Source organism: Prunus avium, chromosome 1, assembly GCF_965620075.1.
Source record: "Prunus avium chromosome 1, drPruAviu1.hap1.1, whole genome shotgun sequence".
Classification (NCBI taxonomy): Eukaryota; Viridiplantae; Streptophyta; class Magnoliopsida; order Rosales; family Rosaceae; genus Prunus; species Prunus avium.
The window spans coordinates 61,907,328-61,924,657 of NC_142284.1; the positions used below are offsets into that span (position 1 = coordinate 61,907,328).

The 17,330-nt window shown below is 36.8% G+C and overlaps 2 protein-coding genes across 2 annotated transcripts; one reads left to right on the forward strand and one right to left on the reverse strand.

Moving 5' to 3' along the window:
• The first annotated feature begins 717 nt into the window (after nt 1–717).
• Nucleotides 718–5,679, forward strand: LOC110765801 (F-box/kelch-repeat protein At3g61590-like). The gene is made up of 5 exons (XM_088248051.1): nt 718–1,023; nt 1,695–1,940; nt 2,711–2,811; nt 2,897–2,962; nt 3,076–5,679. Exon 5 carries the CDS (start codon nt 4,076–4,078, stop codon nt 5,489–5,491), a length of 1,416 nt encoding a protein of 471 aa, XP_088104177.1. The 5' UTR covers nt 718–1,023; nt 1,695–1,940; nt 2,711–2,811; nt 2,897–2,962; nt 3,076–4,075; the 3' UTR covers nt 5,492–5,679.
• A 184-nt stretch (nt 5,680–5,863) lies between these two features.
• On the reverse strand, nt 5,864–16,180 carry LOC110765698 (MBOAT (membrane bound O-acyl transferase) family protein). Its single transcript, XM_021968905.2, has 19 exons — nt 15,855–16,180; nt 15,680–15,738; nt 14,450–14,631; nt 14,316–14,364; nt 13,297–13,400; nt 13,127–13,191; nt 11,641–11,711; nt 10,703–10,762; nt 10,470–10,583; nt 9,801–9,925; nt 9,617–9,668; nt 8,874–8,936; nt 8,584–8,693; nt 8,403–8,495; nt 8,201–8,282; nt 7,738–7,815; nt 7,086–7,161; nt 6,953–7,002; nt 5,864–6,339 (listed from the first exon to the last, which is right to left on the reverse strand). The coding sequence occupies exons 1-19, from the start codon at nt 15,967–15,969 to the stop codon at nt 6,298–6,300; spliced, it is 1,590 nt and encodes a 529-aa protein (XP_021824597.2). The 5' UTR covers nt 15,970–16,180; the 3' UTR covers nt 5,864–6,297.
• Nucleotides 16,181–17,330: the final 1,150 nt, after the last annotated feature.

Sequence of the window (17,330 nt, forward strand, 5' to 3'; positions counted from 1 at the left end):
GTTGAGAGATCGAAAGTGAAAAGAAAAAAAAAACGAATCCAAAAAAATTCTATAAAGGGTTTAGGGTCAACATCCTAAACCCTAAACAACATTACAAAACACATATTAAATCAATCCACCATATTTTTATCAACCATATTAACCAATCCACAAAAACAAAAACCTTATATTAAAATGCATAAAGATTCAACACCTAAAGTAACAAACTTTAAACCTATCAACCTACTAAGAAACATTATAAACATTGCAGGACAGTCAACAATGTAATTTATCTCGGTTACAACTATATCGATGTATTGAACCTTATTTATGTTTCTAATATTGAAAAAAAAAATAAAAGCAAGCCAAAAACAAATTATAAAATAGAATGAGCTAAAATTATGTAATAAAGAAAAATACATGAAAAGGAAAAAAAATGTAAAATAAAAAGTAAACACAAAGTAAAGAGCAAAAGGAACAAAGACAAAAATATATACAAAAAGAAAAAACTGAAATGAAAAAGAGGAGAAAAAGCAAGATTGGGAAAGAGAAAAAAAAAATGGAAACAATATGTTTAATATTATTAATAAAAAAAATGGAAACAGTATTGCGTTTGAAATGTCCACTGTATTGGAGGTTGTGGGCTTTTATCGGGTAGCAGCAGGCTATTTATTTTAATATGTTTAATATAAATAATAATAAAATCCTTAAATGAAACGGCGTGGTTTCTCTGTGAATCAAAAGACTAAAAAAGGAAGCGCTCTGCGTTCAATGCTGCTTGCTGCGCTGAAGTTGAAGTTGCTGCAACCCTTTGACGCATTTCCTCGAACAGATGGCGGGCATGAATTGCCCAGCCATCTAGCCATTGCAGGGGTCAATTTTTCTTCCTCTAGTGACGGATTCAGGAGTTGCAAGGGTCACTTGACCACCCTTGCTCCTCTGTGGATCCGTCTCTGGTCTCAGCCACTGCCACCACCATGGCCCAATTGAAGTCCATTTCCGCATTCTCATCCTCCAACTTCGCTTTTCACGGTCCCAAAAGAGGTACATTCTTTTCATAAGAGAAATGGTACATATTCTAAAGAGCGAATTCTGGTTGTAGTTTTGTTGTTGGAGAAAACAGAATTCATTTTAGATTGATGCTAAAGGATTTTGTAAAATTTGAGGAGAAATTAGCAGTACCCAAACACTTAAATGCTTAATTTTTAATAGAAAAATATTTGGTTTACCGTGTGATGGTATATTCTGATATGAACATGTATCACATTTTTAGTTTATATATGAGCAGAGTCATATCCATATCATGGCAAAGATTCTTCTATAAAAAGATGCTAGGTAGGCGGCATTCTAGTTTAATGCCCAGCATTTCAGCCCAATGGGAAGAGAACCCCTGATATTTCTTTCTGAGCTACTGAAGTCACTTAAGCCGTCAATATAGAGAATTAGAGAATAAGGTAGAAAAGGGCCTTCCAAGCTTGCACATCTCTTTTTATTTTACTGTCAAACCATGGCTATGGGTATGTTTGCTATGATTCTTTATTTTAAATATACAACTCTGTCCTCTAGAATTTATTTTGTGATGAGGTTTCAAAATCCCCTTTAATTAATTCATAGAGGCCCAAATAATAGAGGCCCAGTCCCTCATTAAAGCCCAAACAATTTAGACCTAGTTTACCACTATATATAACTGAAACATCAGCCAAATTTATAAACAGAGTAGCCGTTTTCCACTCTCTCCTCTCTCTCAACACTCTCTTCCATGCTCTCTGTCTTCCTTCCTCCCGGAGGAAGAGAAATGAAATCCTCGGTCGGAATCGGGATGAAAGGGGAGCAAATCCAGGCTTCAGCTTGGATTTTCAGCTGGTTTCAGCTGGTTTCCGCTGGATTTTCAGCTGGGTTTGAAGGGTCTTCCAGACGAGGTCGAGGTCCAGCACTATAGTGGTCGAAATGGAAGAACTCGGGTGAGTCCGTACGGAACTTTTGTATTTTTTTTTTCTCCAAATATACGCAATTTTGTTTTCGACTGAAAGGACCCTTTTTTTTATATTTATTTTTAATTTTAAAAAAACTATAAATATAAACGCCACTGTCCTAACGGCTATATCCTGCACATTCATCTTTCAAATATTTTCTTCATCCAAGATTTCCAAGAGCTGTCTTCATCCCATTTCCAAACCAGAGCTGTCCTCATCCCATTTCCAACCCAGATTCTTCATCCCATTTCCAACCCAGAGCTTTCTCCATCCCAAGATTTCCAACCAGAGCTGTCCTCATCCCATTTCCAACCCAGAGCTTTCTCCATCCCAAGATTTCCAACCCAGAGCTTTCTTTCCAACCCAGATTCTTCATCCCATTTCCAACCCAGAGCTTTCTCCATCCCAAGATTTCCAACCAGAGCTGTCCTCATCCCATTTCCAACCCAGAGCTTTCTTTCCAACCCAGATTCTTCATCCCATTTCCAACCCAGAGCTTTCTCCATCCCAAGATTTCCAACCCAGAGCTTTCTTCATCCCAAGATTTCCAACCAGACCTTTCTTTCCAACCCAGAGCTTTCTTTCCAACCCAGATTCTTCATCCCATTTCCAACCCAGAGCTTTCTTCATCCCAAGATTTCCAACCAGACCTTTCTTTCCAACCCAGAACTTTCTTCATCTTCTTCCCCACCCCATGGCATCCGAGCGTAATTTTGAGTACACGGCTGTATTGAACAATGGAATTGCGCTTGCTGCAGTTGCAAACCCAGAAGTGCAGAATCGAAGCGGCAGAACCAAATTTCAGACAGTGAGCGAACAAGTCGGTACCCTCAAGCAGACAATCTCTATTCCTGAGGCGGTGAGTTTTCTTTGTTTTCCGTAATTTATAATTTGGGTTCTTTTTGTTTTGTTTTGGGTTTAATTTTGTGTCTTTTATGTGGCAGGGATATGTTACCCTCAAGCCGCAGAAACAGAGTGCTCAGATGGAAGCCCAGATGGAAGTTCCTGTGGTAGTTTTTAAATTTTAAATTTCCATATGTGTTTTTGGGGTTCTTTTCCTGAATTTATAATTTGGGTTCTTTTTAAAATGTGTGTTTTTTTTTTGTCATTCCTTCAACCACAGACTGAACCTCAGACAGAGACAGATGGAAAACCCACGTCAACCTCAAACTGGCAAGCCTGGAAGGATTCAGATCAACATAAGAGGACTAGGAGGAGGTCTGGGAGTTCTGTGATTAAAATGAAGTAGGTGAGTGGAAATCTCCCATTTTAACTCTCGTGGCTGTCTGTCTTCCTTGTCAATCTTTAAGCATATTAGTTAGAGAAACATATTAGTTAGAGAAACAATTACTAGAGGGTAATTGAAAACTGTATTGCGAAGCTAACCAGTTTCAGGTCTTTCCTAAAGGAAGCAGTATGACCCCATCTAGTTATAACATTTGGTAGAAAACAATGGTGGCTGACTGTCTGCAAATTTTGGGCTTCACAAAAAAGGTCCAGCAAGTTTTGGACTTTTCATCTCAATTCAAGGGTCTATATTCTTTGGTGATAATAAAAAACATATAATAAAAACTTTCCAATTTCCATATGGTTTCATTTCAATTCCCTTTTTGTACGGGGATATCTTTTCATATTTCCCTCTTGTATTTGGATTCTTAATATGCACAGTGCAATATAAAAAGATACCAAAATCTCGATTGATATCTTTTCCTATTTCCCTCTTTTTTTCGACTTAAAAAAAGATTTCAGTCTTTTCAAGATGATTTGTTTCATTAAAAGACACGACTTGACGACACCGTTTCAGTCTAAAAACACGCTTTTTAAAACCTTATTGTGTTGGGATATCCATCATTCCTATTTCTTTTTGTGTTGGGATTCTCAATTACATGCACTATATAAATATGAGGAAAGTGAGCTACCTATATTCTATAGCTGACCCCACAATCTCTAAAGCTCTCAAGAGACGTACTTAACTCCCAAAATCTCGCTTCCATCGATTTGCACATCAATCCGTCTTAATTTTTATCATGACACCCTGCAATACTACTTGTAACAAAAGAAAAAACAAGTTGCAGCACTAGCACCACAATATCTCATAAACATCGCCGCTGAAAAGCACCACCATGTTCAATCTTGATGATCTCCCTGACTTTTTATTGGTCGAAATCCTTTGTCGAATTCCTCAAAAATCGGCAGTTCAATGCATGTGCGTGTCCAAACGTTGGTACGGTCTTGTTTCTGATCCTTATTTTGTTGGCCGCTTTCTACGTCTCCAAAGTGATAACCAGGTGCCCATTAATACTTATTTCCTGTTCACGAATCCAAAGAAGAAAAGGAAATTGTTTTTTGACGTTTGGGAGAAGGAGCCTAAAAGAACCAGCGACTTGTCTCTTTTGAGTTTCCTGCCTCCTTTTCAAGAGCCTCCTGCTGTCAGTGTCAACACACGAGGTGGTGAACCCATCGTGGTAGGGGAATACAATGACTTGCTTTTATGCTGCGCAACCACGTGGTTTCAACGTTATTATTACATTTGCAATCCATACACCAAGCAATGGGATGCTCTTCCTCCCCCTCCTCAATGCTACAAAAGTATAAGAGTTGGATTCATTTGCGATCCCTACTATAACACTACTAGTACTAGCAGTACAATATTCCAGCTTAATGCCGAGTATAGGTACAGTGTTGTGCGATTACTCCCTGAATTTCCAGGGCTTGAGAATTCATCATCCTCCCAATTCAAAGCACAGATTTTCTCTTCTGAGACCGGTAAGTGGACAGAGTCGGTTGTATTAAGTCCACGAAGCTTTCGTTTCGATAGCTTGGCTTGCAATGCCGGGGTTGCGTGCAATGGAATGTTGTACTGGTGGAGTGCTGCTCATGCTGATGATGGTAGCTTTATTATTGGTTTGGATCCCTACTCCAATAATAGTAGCAGCACTGGTGGTGATCATAATAAGTATTATTTACGTTTCATCGATAAGCCTGAAAATGAGGATGGATACATAGACTTGGTAGGTGTGTGTAACAGAGAAGGGTGTCTGCGAATGTGCCTGCTAGGCTCATATGGTAATATAAGTGTTTTCGATTTTAAAGATGATCAAGTTGTGGACAGCGCTGCTGCAGGCAAATGGTGTTTGGTAGGCAAAACTTCCATGTACCCATTGTTTTTGGAAAAATTGACACGTGAGGGGCGCTGGGTTGACAAGTTTATGGGTCTTGCTTTCGACCCAAGTAACAAGGATAAGATTTATCTAGAATGGGATCAGCACATTTTTGTACTTGACATTCGTTTAGGATTGTTTTGGGAGGGGTGGGAACCTCCGTGTAGTTTTAGTCCGATTCTTGTTGGGAGAGTTGCCTTCCCAGTTGTCCTCCAATGGTGGCCGACACCAGTTACTAGACACAAATGGACGTCCTCGAGTTCAAATCGTGTACCAGAAGGGCATGGTGGCCCGAGAACCAGAAGCTCAACAAGGAAGAGACCTCGTTCTCAAAACCGCAGATTTCTTATTGCAGAGATAAAAATGAAAATTAGCTAGGCTAGTTTGAATGCGCAAGCAGTTTCATCCGCTCATTCAATTCAAGAAACAGAAGACAAAGTTACTTAATCCATATTTTATAGTTTCTGCTTGCAAAAGCTTGCAAGAAGCGGTGCATAATGTTATCCCTCATTATCTTCCCATTGTATTGTGCTCTATTTGCTGCCATTGCAGCGTTAGAACCATGATTTTGAATAAATAATAATAATAATAAAACTAATCAAAATTGCAAAGTCCAGCTTTTATTTTGTGTGTTCTATCCTCTGGTATTTATTATTTAAAAGTTCTCCTTATGTTAAATGAACTAACGTTTGCTAATATAGGGTATAAACAAACATCAGTTCATCCGACTCAAAGTTGAAAGACCGAAAGTGAAAAGAGAAAAAACGAATCCAAAAAAATATAATTAACAAGAAAATTACAAATCACATTCTGGATTCCAATGGTCCAAAGTGCTTACTAGAGTATGGGAATCAAAACTTTTGGCAGAAAGTATGGGTACAGTATAGTGCAGAAATTTGACAAATTATCAAAGTTGTACATTGGAATTAGCTTCTCTACCTTAACAAAAGTATATTTCTTTCCTAATTCTGTACAACTGAAGAAAGTGGAATGATGTATGGTTAATTTTGTCCACCAGTATGCATACTTGTGTAAGATCTCAGTAGTGAACTAAAATGTCCTCAGCGTGAACCGACAAACCTTCTATTATAATATCGGCAAACCCGTCTCCAATTTGGAACTTCGGATGGACGTTGGTTTCAATACCAGCCTTTAGCCATTGGGGCCGATTACATCGAGCCAATTTATCTGCTACTTTGCTTTGCATCACGGATGTGGAACATAAGCTGCAAGACAATCCAACTTTAGACCAATCATAGAAATGGCAGGCACACACCCGCTGTTATAACCAAAAGAAAAAAAGAAAAGGAAAAACGATTCACTGCTTATGTTTTTGTTGCTCATATTATGCTTGTGCCCAAAATGGTGTCATTTCGGTCTAAAATTAAATAGTTTGTGTTTAAAGATTTTATGAGGAAGATAATTGAAAGAAAGCCTGAAACAACCTAATTTTTTATACAAGAAAAATATCAGAATACGTAAGCAGAGATCTGAACTCCTACGACTAAACTACCATGTGCTTTGCTCCATTATATTTAGGCATTAGTATTCAAGAAACCGTCAAAGTTACTAGAAAATAACAATTTTATGTATTATCCACCTCAAAAAATTCTTTAATTTTTCATCAAGCGTTAGATCTCCTAATATTTCAAAAAGATTTAAATTACTTTTGCGCAAAAATACAACCTGTGTAAGGCCATGATTGTCAAATAGATTTCACCAGTTCTCCTCTTGATTAAAAGCACAAGGTGTATAAATTTCATGGAAAAATAAACCCCACAGGGTGTCTCTATAAATAAATCTACTCTTAGAGATATAACTAGATCATTATGGCATTACCTTTGTCCCTACATAAAACGTCAAAAGCATGCCAGCCAGAACAGGTAGTCCTGTACAAAGAAAATCATTAGCACCCCAGCAGCAGCATTTGTAAGGATAACAGGGAACTTAAGGATATAAAATTTCAACATACCTTCTCTGTTAAGGAATTGAGAAATCAACCAACTAATGCCAGATGGTCCAATAACAAAACCAACAAGGTTTGCTACCTACATAAACATTGGCTTTAATAAAAATATTGGATGCAGAAGCGTTAATAAAGCAAAAGGATTAGCATTTTAATTGGATGTCTGTATCATGATAGCATTTACTCATTCTTGTTAACACATAAGGTCATTCCATTTTTGCAACACGTCAGTGGTTCATTATTATCAGTTTGGCAACTGAATGTAACCCAAATTACTTGGAAGTGCTAAGTACCTTAGGTTTTCCGGGCATTGGATTCTCACTGAAATCAGTTAGATGCACAAACATGTTACAAATAAATATAAAGCATGCCCTCTGATCAACATAACGAGTGAAGGAAAAGACTCCTAAAAATTTAAATTTAGACAAGTATTGTTTCATAAGAACCATCGGAAAAAGGTCCTTAATACTACTTCATTTTGGCTCATTAAGAATTTTGAATGTTCATGTGGTACTGAGAATTTAATCATCTAGTATTATTTTACCGATCCAGGAAAACGTCGTATTAAACACACAAATTTCAAAAGTCAGTATGATCATCAAGTGGAACATAACTATTTCTGAATGGTATATGCCTTAATTAAATATAGAATACAGACCATGAGACAAGTGATAGTGATAGCACCAGCAACTGCACTTAGTTCGCGAACAACAAACTCCCCATGAGTACTCTCAACCTGACAAGAATACAACTCAAAATATAAACCAAAAGAAAATTGTAGTTCAAGGGGCAATTTGGCACAAAAAGAAACAGGGACCAAAGTGGGACACATGGCAAAGTTCAGGGGCAGGCACAGAGCCAGTCACCATACTGGTTGTGCTAACCCAGCCCAAATATTCAAAGGCCAAAACCCATAGCCTACTACAACCACTGCCCCAGTCTATATGCTCAGCCCATTCCTTTTAAAAAGTTCTGTCCCTGTTCAGGGGGTATAGCTAAATATTCTTTGGCACTGAATACCCCTAAGAAACAACAGTTCGTATTTGGCTATCTGAGAGGTGGAAAAATTGGAATGGTCATCCTCACTAAATTAAGCCGTAAAATAGAAAGAAAGAGGTCACCTGAAATGCATTTACTGCTGATTTTAATATCATTTCTGGAATAAAGAATAAGCACGTCAGCCATGCCCAGGAAAGAAGCTTCCTAATGCCAATGACAGAAAATAAGTTAGAGTAAGGCACAAATTTCAACAAGGCTCTGCTCCCATTTGACAGGAAAGTAAGATGTAATCAAGAAGAAAAGGTCAACAGCAGCTAGAAGTACCACTCTAGATCATGCCAAATGGCAACAAATGTGAATACAACCCACACATTGAGAAGCTTCCTCCGAGTGCCCCCAAGAGGAATGTACAAATACCTATTGTTGTCATTTCCGAAACAAACATGTCGGAGTTAGAAACAGGATTACAAGAGAAATTCAAAGCATAACAGGTTGAAAGTTCCACCTCACAAGCCATTTGTTGTAGGAAGCATGCCAGTTCTTCCAAAAGGTTTCCAGGTTGTAACAATTATTTATACACCTTGGCATATTCTCAGGGACCTCAATGCCACATATCTGCAGTAATTGGAAAGAAAAACAAAATCACTTTCCCACTGTATAGCAACATTAATACTTAAAGCTTGTTAAATCATTATGCACACAAATTACAGATAGAACAACGTATAGTAGACAGCACCCAGAGAAAAGGCCAAATTTCAGAAGAAAATAAATAAAACTTCATTTACATATACCCACCAGTGACCAGAACCGGAAATAGCGCCATATCAGAAAAAACTTTAGCCACATGAAGATTAAAACCTGCACAATCATATGAAAGTAAATAACCTTGACCTGAGCTGAAATAAATAAATGAAACCACCCAACAACGAGGATGGAAATTGAAACAAAGTAAAAGGGAAAACTACTAAAAGACCCATAAAGAAAAGCCATTTGAAATACTTTTTCACTCACAAAAGTTCACAAAATGAAATATAACATCGAGATAACCCAACCCCTTAAACTTCATTTTGTTGCAGACTGCATAGTATCTGAGTATGGTGAGAAACTTGGAAATACTTACATAAGAAATTGTTACATCATATCCATGAGGACTGTAAAGATCACAAGTTAGTTTTTAATATTAATAGTACCGACTCCTTTTCACAAATAACCATTTGAGGATTTTTTAAAGCATTAATCACCAATAGCTTTTGACTAACTCTCAATCCAAAGAAACTTATGAAAATTTTCTATTTAAAGATATATTTATTCAGCATTTTGTATAACAGATCTCACAAATAGAAATAAATTATTCAGCACTGTCCATGCAAACATTGTCTATGGTGTGTCCTTTGCATTTTCCAAAAGTAAATGGTCCACCTTAAATTAGTAATACGTAATTTAGCTTCACAATGTATTTCCATTCATATAATATGAAAACTTGAGATATTAAAACTCTAATCATGAAAAACCTTGATAATGTAAGGACCATCTCTTACCCCATATCCAATAATAAACACATCCATAGGATGTAACTCTTTCCACATGCCACTAATAGGTACAGAAGAAGAAAAAATTGTTAAAAAATGATTCAAAAGATAGAACATGCATATACACACATGCATGCACGGACACACGCACACACACCATATATGGTGTATCTTTAACTATAAAGACACTCACCTGATTGCAAACGCATTGTAATAAAAAAGATGTGTCATTAGTTCCATCAGAAGAAGACTGAATACCCAGCGCAAACCATAACAAGCAATGTCTCTTGCTGATAAGTTATTTTGAGGAACATCCAACTGGAAGAACATTGCAATAAAGATAATTGATGAAACTCCACAGTAACATACAGGAAGGACTAGCATATCCAATGGATGGAAACAGAGATCCAGTGCACTTGATAATCCGGAAATGACCAACTCTTTGAGTTAGTTTGAAAAAATCGCATATGTAGGAAAAATTCCAAACTACAGGAACAACAGTCAATGTATTGCTTCAGCAACAGTTACGGTATATCAGAAGTCTTCAACCAAACAATATCATTTTTTTTATAAGAAACAAAGACACTAAACAATATCATTATTGTAGCTAATTTCATTCGAAGTTTGTACCATGAAGGCAGGTGTTTCAAACTTTATACTTGTATTTTTAAGCATCTGAATATCACCATAGTCTTTATCTCTAGAAAAACACCTAGGCAACCAAAGAATGTTTCTCAAACGGGAAAGTCTGTGATAATTATCATTCATTTCAGTAGTTCATCAATGAAAGACTAATCATACAAATAGAACACTAATGCACAAGGAAGAGAACAGGACAGTATCTATATTGAAAGTGACAGACCTGTGAGGCAAATGCATTGAAGCTTACAATCGGCCCAGCGAGATAAAGTGGTGCATATACCAAATAAGAAAGGTAAGTCATAAAGGAAAATTTGTCATTCTGGACACCTCTCTCCTGAGTAAAACAAGCACGTTTATGAGCATATGGAGAAATTCATTCAGATGGAAGTTAGTTTCAGGATCCATCAACTACAATAATACTGGACTCACACTTGGTGGATAGTGTAAGCTAACCTGTAAACTTTGGTAACAAGTTTTCCCTGATTTACAAATATCGCAGCGTTGAATGTGTTTCTGCAATTGCAAGACCAAAATAAGTATCACCACTAAGTAAATCTTTAAGGCACAAAGTATTCCTTGACAATAATCTGCATGCATGAATAAACATGAATTGATTTGAGGATTTCCAGATAATACTAGATTAAATAATTGGCAAGCTCGTGAAGGACAACAAAACATAAAATTACACTGTTGAGTATGAGCGCAGAAAACTAACGACATATCAAATTCAAAGCCAATGAAAAGGTTATCATGCACCATTAAAGCAACCTGCAGAGCAAGGACATTAAAACCGGGCAGGGTTGAATAATGCAAAATCAATAACCACTCCTGACTCTCATCCACAGAAAAATCTGAAGAAAAAAATACTTAAGGTTCTAGAGCAGTAAGTAACATATGCTGATTATTCTTCAGACCATGGCGGGCTGGAGAATGGTCTCTAAACTAAACCCATTTGACTTATGTAAGGAGGCCTAAATGGTTTTGTTCAAACGAGGAATAAATTATCTCCTGCAAAGATTTAATGTATTAATTACACATGTATTTAGGTTCATTGTTTTGGAGTCTTATATTCAATGTTTGAGTCTCTTTATGCCACATGATTAGGTGTCATGAATTGTGTCTTTTAGCATTGCATAGTAAATTAGTTGTGATGCTGGAATTGTTTGAATTTCGTTGGGAGTGAGTCCAATACACCTACTGCATGATACCAAAGGCAAGAGTCCTGTTCTCTCTTTTCATCCTTTCCCTTACTATTATCCTACACCACCACCACTACCAGAAGTTTGAAAGGTTTGTAAAATCGGCTTCCATGTAGACAAGGTAATGAAAAATCAGAGGAGTTGGGCGGGAAAGAGAAGGGAGAGATCAGACCTCAAAAGGAAAAAAATTACCTTATGGTCAAAACGAGAATCTCGATGTGCCCAATGGTAATCATAGCCAAAGCTTATCATGCGCAAAACAACTGTCACAAACAGCCAGAGTTAAAAATAAAAATAAAAAAACATATAAAAGCATGCCCGGTGTGCCCCGTGAATCCATCTCCTTTTTACTTTTAACTTCCATCCTCTATGTGTCTCAACTGAAAAATTTTACTTTTACTTTTGTTCATGCGTTTACTGAAATAAGTATATAGGTGCAGTGAACTTTTGATTTCGCATTTTCTAATTTCAGTAATGTGACTTTTAAGAATTTTTTTAGTTTCATCTTATTGTGACTTTAAGGGGTGGTACTAATTACCCTCTAAACTTTGAAGTCAGTTCTGCTTTGCCCCCATGTACTTTTAATTTAATCAATGTTCAGTCTAAAACAGAAGAGTTGTGTCAATCTATTTCATTTTCCTTACAAAAGACAATGACCATGTGACTAGCACAAGAAATCAAGATCAAAATTACTGATATGTAAATCCACCATTAAATAAAAAAGCAATGAAAAGTTTAAAAATAAACACATCTCCCAACACCACACCTAGCTCCATCATGGGCCGCCATGGTCACTGCCAACACATTGTGGGCCACCATGGTCACAAACAAAACCATGCACTTCCACCATCAATTAGTCATCTTCACAATAAAAACTCCACAGCCCACCTCTAACCTTAAGCCACCCGTCAACTAATAAGTGTCACCATAATCAAAATTTTACACCACCACTCAGATGAAAGGACTCATAAACACCATTTACAGCCATAGCTCATGAAACGACTCAAATTTTAAGACCCATAAATCCACCAATTCAGTTCTCATATAACAAGGCTTACACACCCTTGCCCTATCATCCACAAAGCTTAAAGCTGTGGCATTGTGGGTCTGCTCCAAGCAGCCACTTTTCACCTTCATTCGAACCAAAAAAGCTGTCACTGAGAGGAGCCCCAAATTACTCTAAACGTTCATCAGTCTGAACTTTGTGTTGTGAGTTTGTATTAGTGAAGGATTTGATGAATTACTTTCATGGAATTTTCAATAAATAGATTGCTAATGCATTTACCAACTATATCTATATTTAATTGTCCCCAGGAAAGTTCTGTTGTGGAGAGCCGTGGAATTTAGATGAATTAAATAGTTAGTTCTGTATATAAGATGTTAGCAAAACCATTATCTTTGAAATTGAGGAAAGTAATGGCTCATAAGAACTCTTATACGGTATTGAGGAAAGTTGATATTGGTAACCCCATCTGGGTCATTGTTATGATGCATGTATGCGTCTACATATTTACGCATATGTGTTTGACGACCAATTGTATGCACATGATATGGAAGAGTAGGTAGAATATGATATATTAAAACCACAATAATGAAAGTAAGATAATTGGAATTAAATTCTCAAAAAAAATCATTAGGAATCCAACAAAAAAAATAAATCACAAGGAAAGAAAATTACCAAAGTTAAAGCAAATGTGCCATCTAAAGGTGCCCCGAAAGTTATCCAAATATGCCCACCGTTGCCTATGTACAATGATAAACAGACCAGTAAGCAGATATATCAGAATTTATTGCCTAATAATTTAACTACCCAAAGAAGGGCTTAATAGCCTAGCCAACAAAACTCACCCAATCATGGAAAATGAATATCCTTCATAAACACGATTGCACAGAAGAAAGAATATGTTGAAAATCCAAAATACAAAAGAGAAGTACTTTGTTCGTGCAAATATCTGCAGAAACAAAAGTATAGTAAACATATGGCAAGAATAAAAAACAGTACAGCACAGCTATGATGATGAAAGAAACAACATGAACTCTATGAACGGACTCAAATTTTCAGATTGTATATTATTTTCTTTGGTGATCATAAGATGTAGGAAATAATTTTTTTTATTTTTATAAAGCATGCAAAGACACAATTTTCACTCACATAAAACCAAATTATAAAAACAAAAACTAACTTATACATCAACTCTTGACTGTCAAAAGTACCCAGCACCTTAAATTTCGCATGCAAAAGGTTCACAACCATTACAAGAGCTTACAGTCATTCTGTACCTTTTTCTAGAAGCCTTATTCCCATCAGATTTTACAAGTAATGAATTGCAATTGTACAGAAAACAAGTAACCATTTAAAATTTGGAATGTAATACGGAACAAATAATAAAATAGAAGTCAGAACTAAATCCCCAATGTATATTTTTCCACTGTGTTAAATTAGAACCAAGTTTGAGTAATTCAAATATTTATTAAAAAAAGGAGAATAAAACAGATTACGATCTCACCATCGAAGTATTATATTTCAAATTTTCAGAAGTTTTAGCTCCTCGAAGCACAAAGAGTGGTATAAAATGAACAAGAATATCAACTGCTAAGTCAGCAAGACGTGAAAGTTTAGACATTCTTAAAGCCTACAAATGTTGGCTAACTCTTCACATGAAATCACATTGTTTTGACACCTGAGCAGTGTTCTTTATGTGATCATAACACATACGCACACACTAAGGTTCATGTGGAACTTGTATATTTCAGAAAACAACTTAACTGAAGAAAAATAATGCAATATAACTGTAAACAGAAAAAGACTAATGATAACAGTGATAACAGAAAAATGCATTACATTATGTATCTTGAATGCAACTAACCTTTACTAAAAGAAAATTCACTGAAGCGATTGAGAGGATAAATATGATGCTTGCAGAAACAACGAAAGTCAGAGAACTGCAGCCTCCTTAGACAGAGTATAAAATCCAAGTATTATTATGAATGTAACACATACCAGGCTCCATGCAGATATGATAGGTATGTGAAAGATATCAAAATCCAAATAATGGACATCCCTCTCGCTTTTAAGTGAAAGCTTGTCCTCAATAAATTAGCGATCAACGTAAAAAGTGTGAAAACAATGGTAAGAACGGGTAAATTTCCTTGAAAGTTTCTCCATTGTGCATCAGAAACATCCTAAGCAGAAAAAAGAAAGGGGGTATATCAGACAAATACAGATTTTATAATTCTGTGAGCATTCAGTGCATTCATATTATGCACACAGTGATACTGAAATAATACAACACATGAACAAGAATCATATCTAGAAAAGGTCTATCTAATAATGAAATTGCCAACCTATTACAAGCCAAAGAAGGTAATGCAGGAAAATAATTGTTGAACTCGTAAAGTTAAATGGGATTGAAATAGACTAAAAGTGGTTTGCCCTGGGAGAGGATGTAGAGCAGGAAATAAAAGGTAGTGTAAGAATGTTATCAGTAGAATTTGTCCTCAATCCACTTAACATCCCACCTTGCCAACCGTTAATTAGCTCCAATCCCAGAATGCCTTTCCAAATCATGCTTTTCTATGATAATTAAGAAAGAGTCAAATTTACATATATACACCTGTACATATACAAATATATCTTCAGATACAATGCAACTGTACCTCTGGCCCTTCGGATTAAAGTCATGGTTCAGCCAGCTCAGAACCTAAGAGCTAAACTTTAATCCCTAAAACCCAACTCTACAACCTAAAATAATTAATCATGCCCTACTTGGAATCAAAACTAAAGAAGAACTTATACATGATTAATAAAAAATAAAAAAACATGAGCCTCATATGTTCAGCTACCCTTGCAAAAGAATCATCAAAATACGAAGTCGTTTAGTCATCTAAAATGTGAAAAAATAAAATAAATAAAAAATCTCAGTTCCATAAATAAAACTGAAACGAAAATGTGGATAATTGAACAATTTCCAATTTAGCTGATGAAGAACCTAAAAACTGAACCATTCCGGTCATTAATTTACAGCCCATAAATAAGTTACTATAGAAAGTATATATGTATATATATACTTGGAAATGGAAGATAGAATATTCATTCAATTGACACGCTATGATATCTTTCTTGACTATCTCCTGCGTTATTTTTTAAAGGAAATACAATCTAGAAAAAGAAAAAAAAACGAAATTGAATGAAAAACGAAGAAGACGAAAGGTGAGGAGTGAAGGAACATACATTGAGGCGATGAGGCAACAACCATCCAGGACGCAAACCAAAGAGTTTAAGATAATGATCTGCATATGAGAAAATTGCATTTGCATTTCAATTAATTACCGTAAAAAGGAAAAAAAAAAAAAAAAAAAAAAAAAAAAGAAGGAAAAAACAGAGGAAATGGTTTGGGCTTGGGTACCGCGAGAGAGCTGAAGGGATCGATGAATGATGAAGGCGTAGAAAGCAGCTGCGTAGAGAATGAGAAAGCCAAGCTCTCTTCTTTTGTTGCCGCTGCTGCTATTCAACAAATTCATAGCTGATGACGAAGAGCTCTGTTTTTTTCTTCACCTCAATTTCAATTTCAAATTATGCCCTACAAATTCATAGCTGCTCTGTTTTCAACCCACTCCATCTCACTTCTGCTCCCTCTGACTGAAACAATTCTCAGTCCCAAAACAAATAAAAAAGGGTAAATTACATTTTGGTTACTGAGGTTAGGGTCACCAAACTTTCAATTTTCTGATTTTCATCATCACACTTTCCATCAGTTAAGACGCACATTGTGCGTGGATGTAGGGGTAATATTGTCCTTTCACCCCTAAGAGCAGTTCCAGCGACTCCCCCAACCCGGCGGGGGGCGAGGCCCAAGAAACAGTTTTCAACAGTACAAAACAGCCCAAGCAAGGCGTGGGCTCCACAAACCCTGTCAAGCCCGAAGGCAAAAGCAGCTTGAGTTGTTGCTTTAAGGGTTGTGATGTAACATCCCACATCGACCAATGGAGAGGAGGTGATGTGTCTTATATGTACATACCCGCTTCCATCTAGCAAGAGGCCTTTTGGGAGCTCACTACCTTCGGAGTCATGGGAACTCTAAAGTTAAATGAGTTGAGACTAGAGCAATCCCAGGATGGGTGACCCACTGAGAAGTTGTTCGTGAGTTCCCAGAAACAAAATCATGAGGGCAAAAAGGGGGGCCCAAAGCAAACAATATTGTGCTACGGCGAAGTCGATCCGGGGTGTGACAATTTGGTATCAGAGCCACTTTGCTGTGTTGAGCGAGTATGCCGACGAGGACGTAGGGCCTCTAAGGGGGGTGGATTGTAACATCCCACATCGACCAACGGAGAGAGGGTGATGTGCCTTATATGTACCCGCCTCCATTTAGCACGAGGCCTTTTGGGAGCTCACTGGTCCGAAGTTAAGCGAGTTGGGGCTAGAACAATCTCAGGATGAGTGACCCACTAGGAAGTTGCTCGTGATTTCCTAGAAACAAAACCGTGATGGCAGAGAGGGGAGCCCAAAGCATACAATATCGTGCTATGGCGGAGCTGATCTGGGGTGTGACATGTGACATTATTGATGACATCAGCAACGAAATTTAAATAAAAAAAATTGAAAAAATACCAAAATTTTCAGAAATTTTTTGTTTTATAAATAGCTTGCCATATTCTTCACCTCCCACACCAACACTCTATACAAATTCCTCTCCTCATATCTCATGTGAATAGTGGTTGCTCTTGAGTTGCCATAACAATGAGTGGAAAACCAACAAAAAAATTGCTAGAGCAAGCACTATTCATGTGAATAGTATCAACCTTTGCCTCCCTTTACCTTTTACCATGGCAAATGGGTGGAAATGCTCTAACCCAGCTTTTTCTCTACAAACATACCCCAC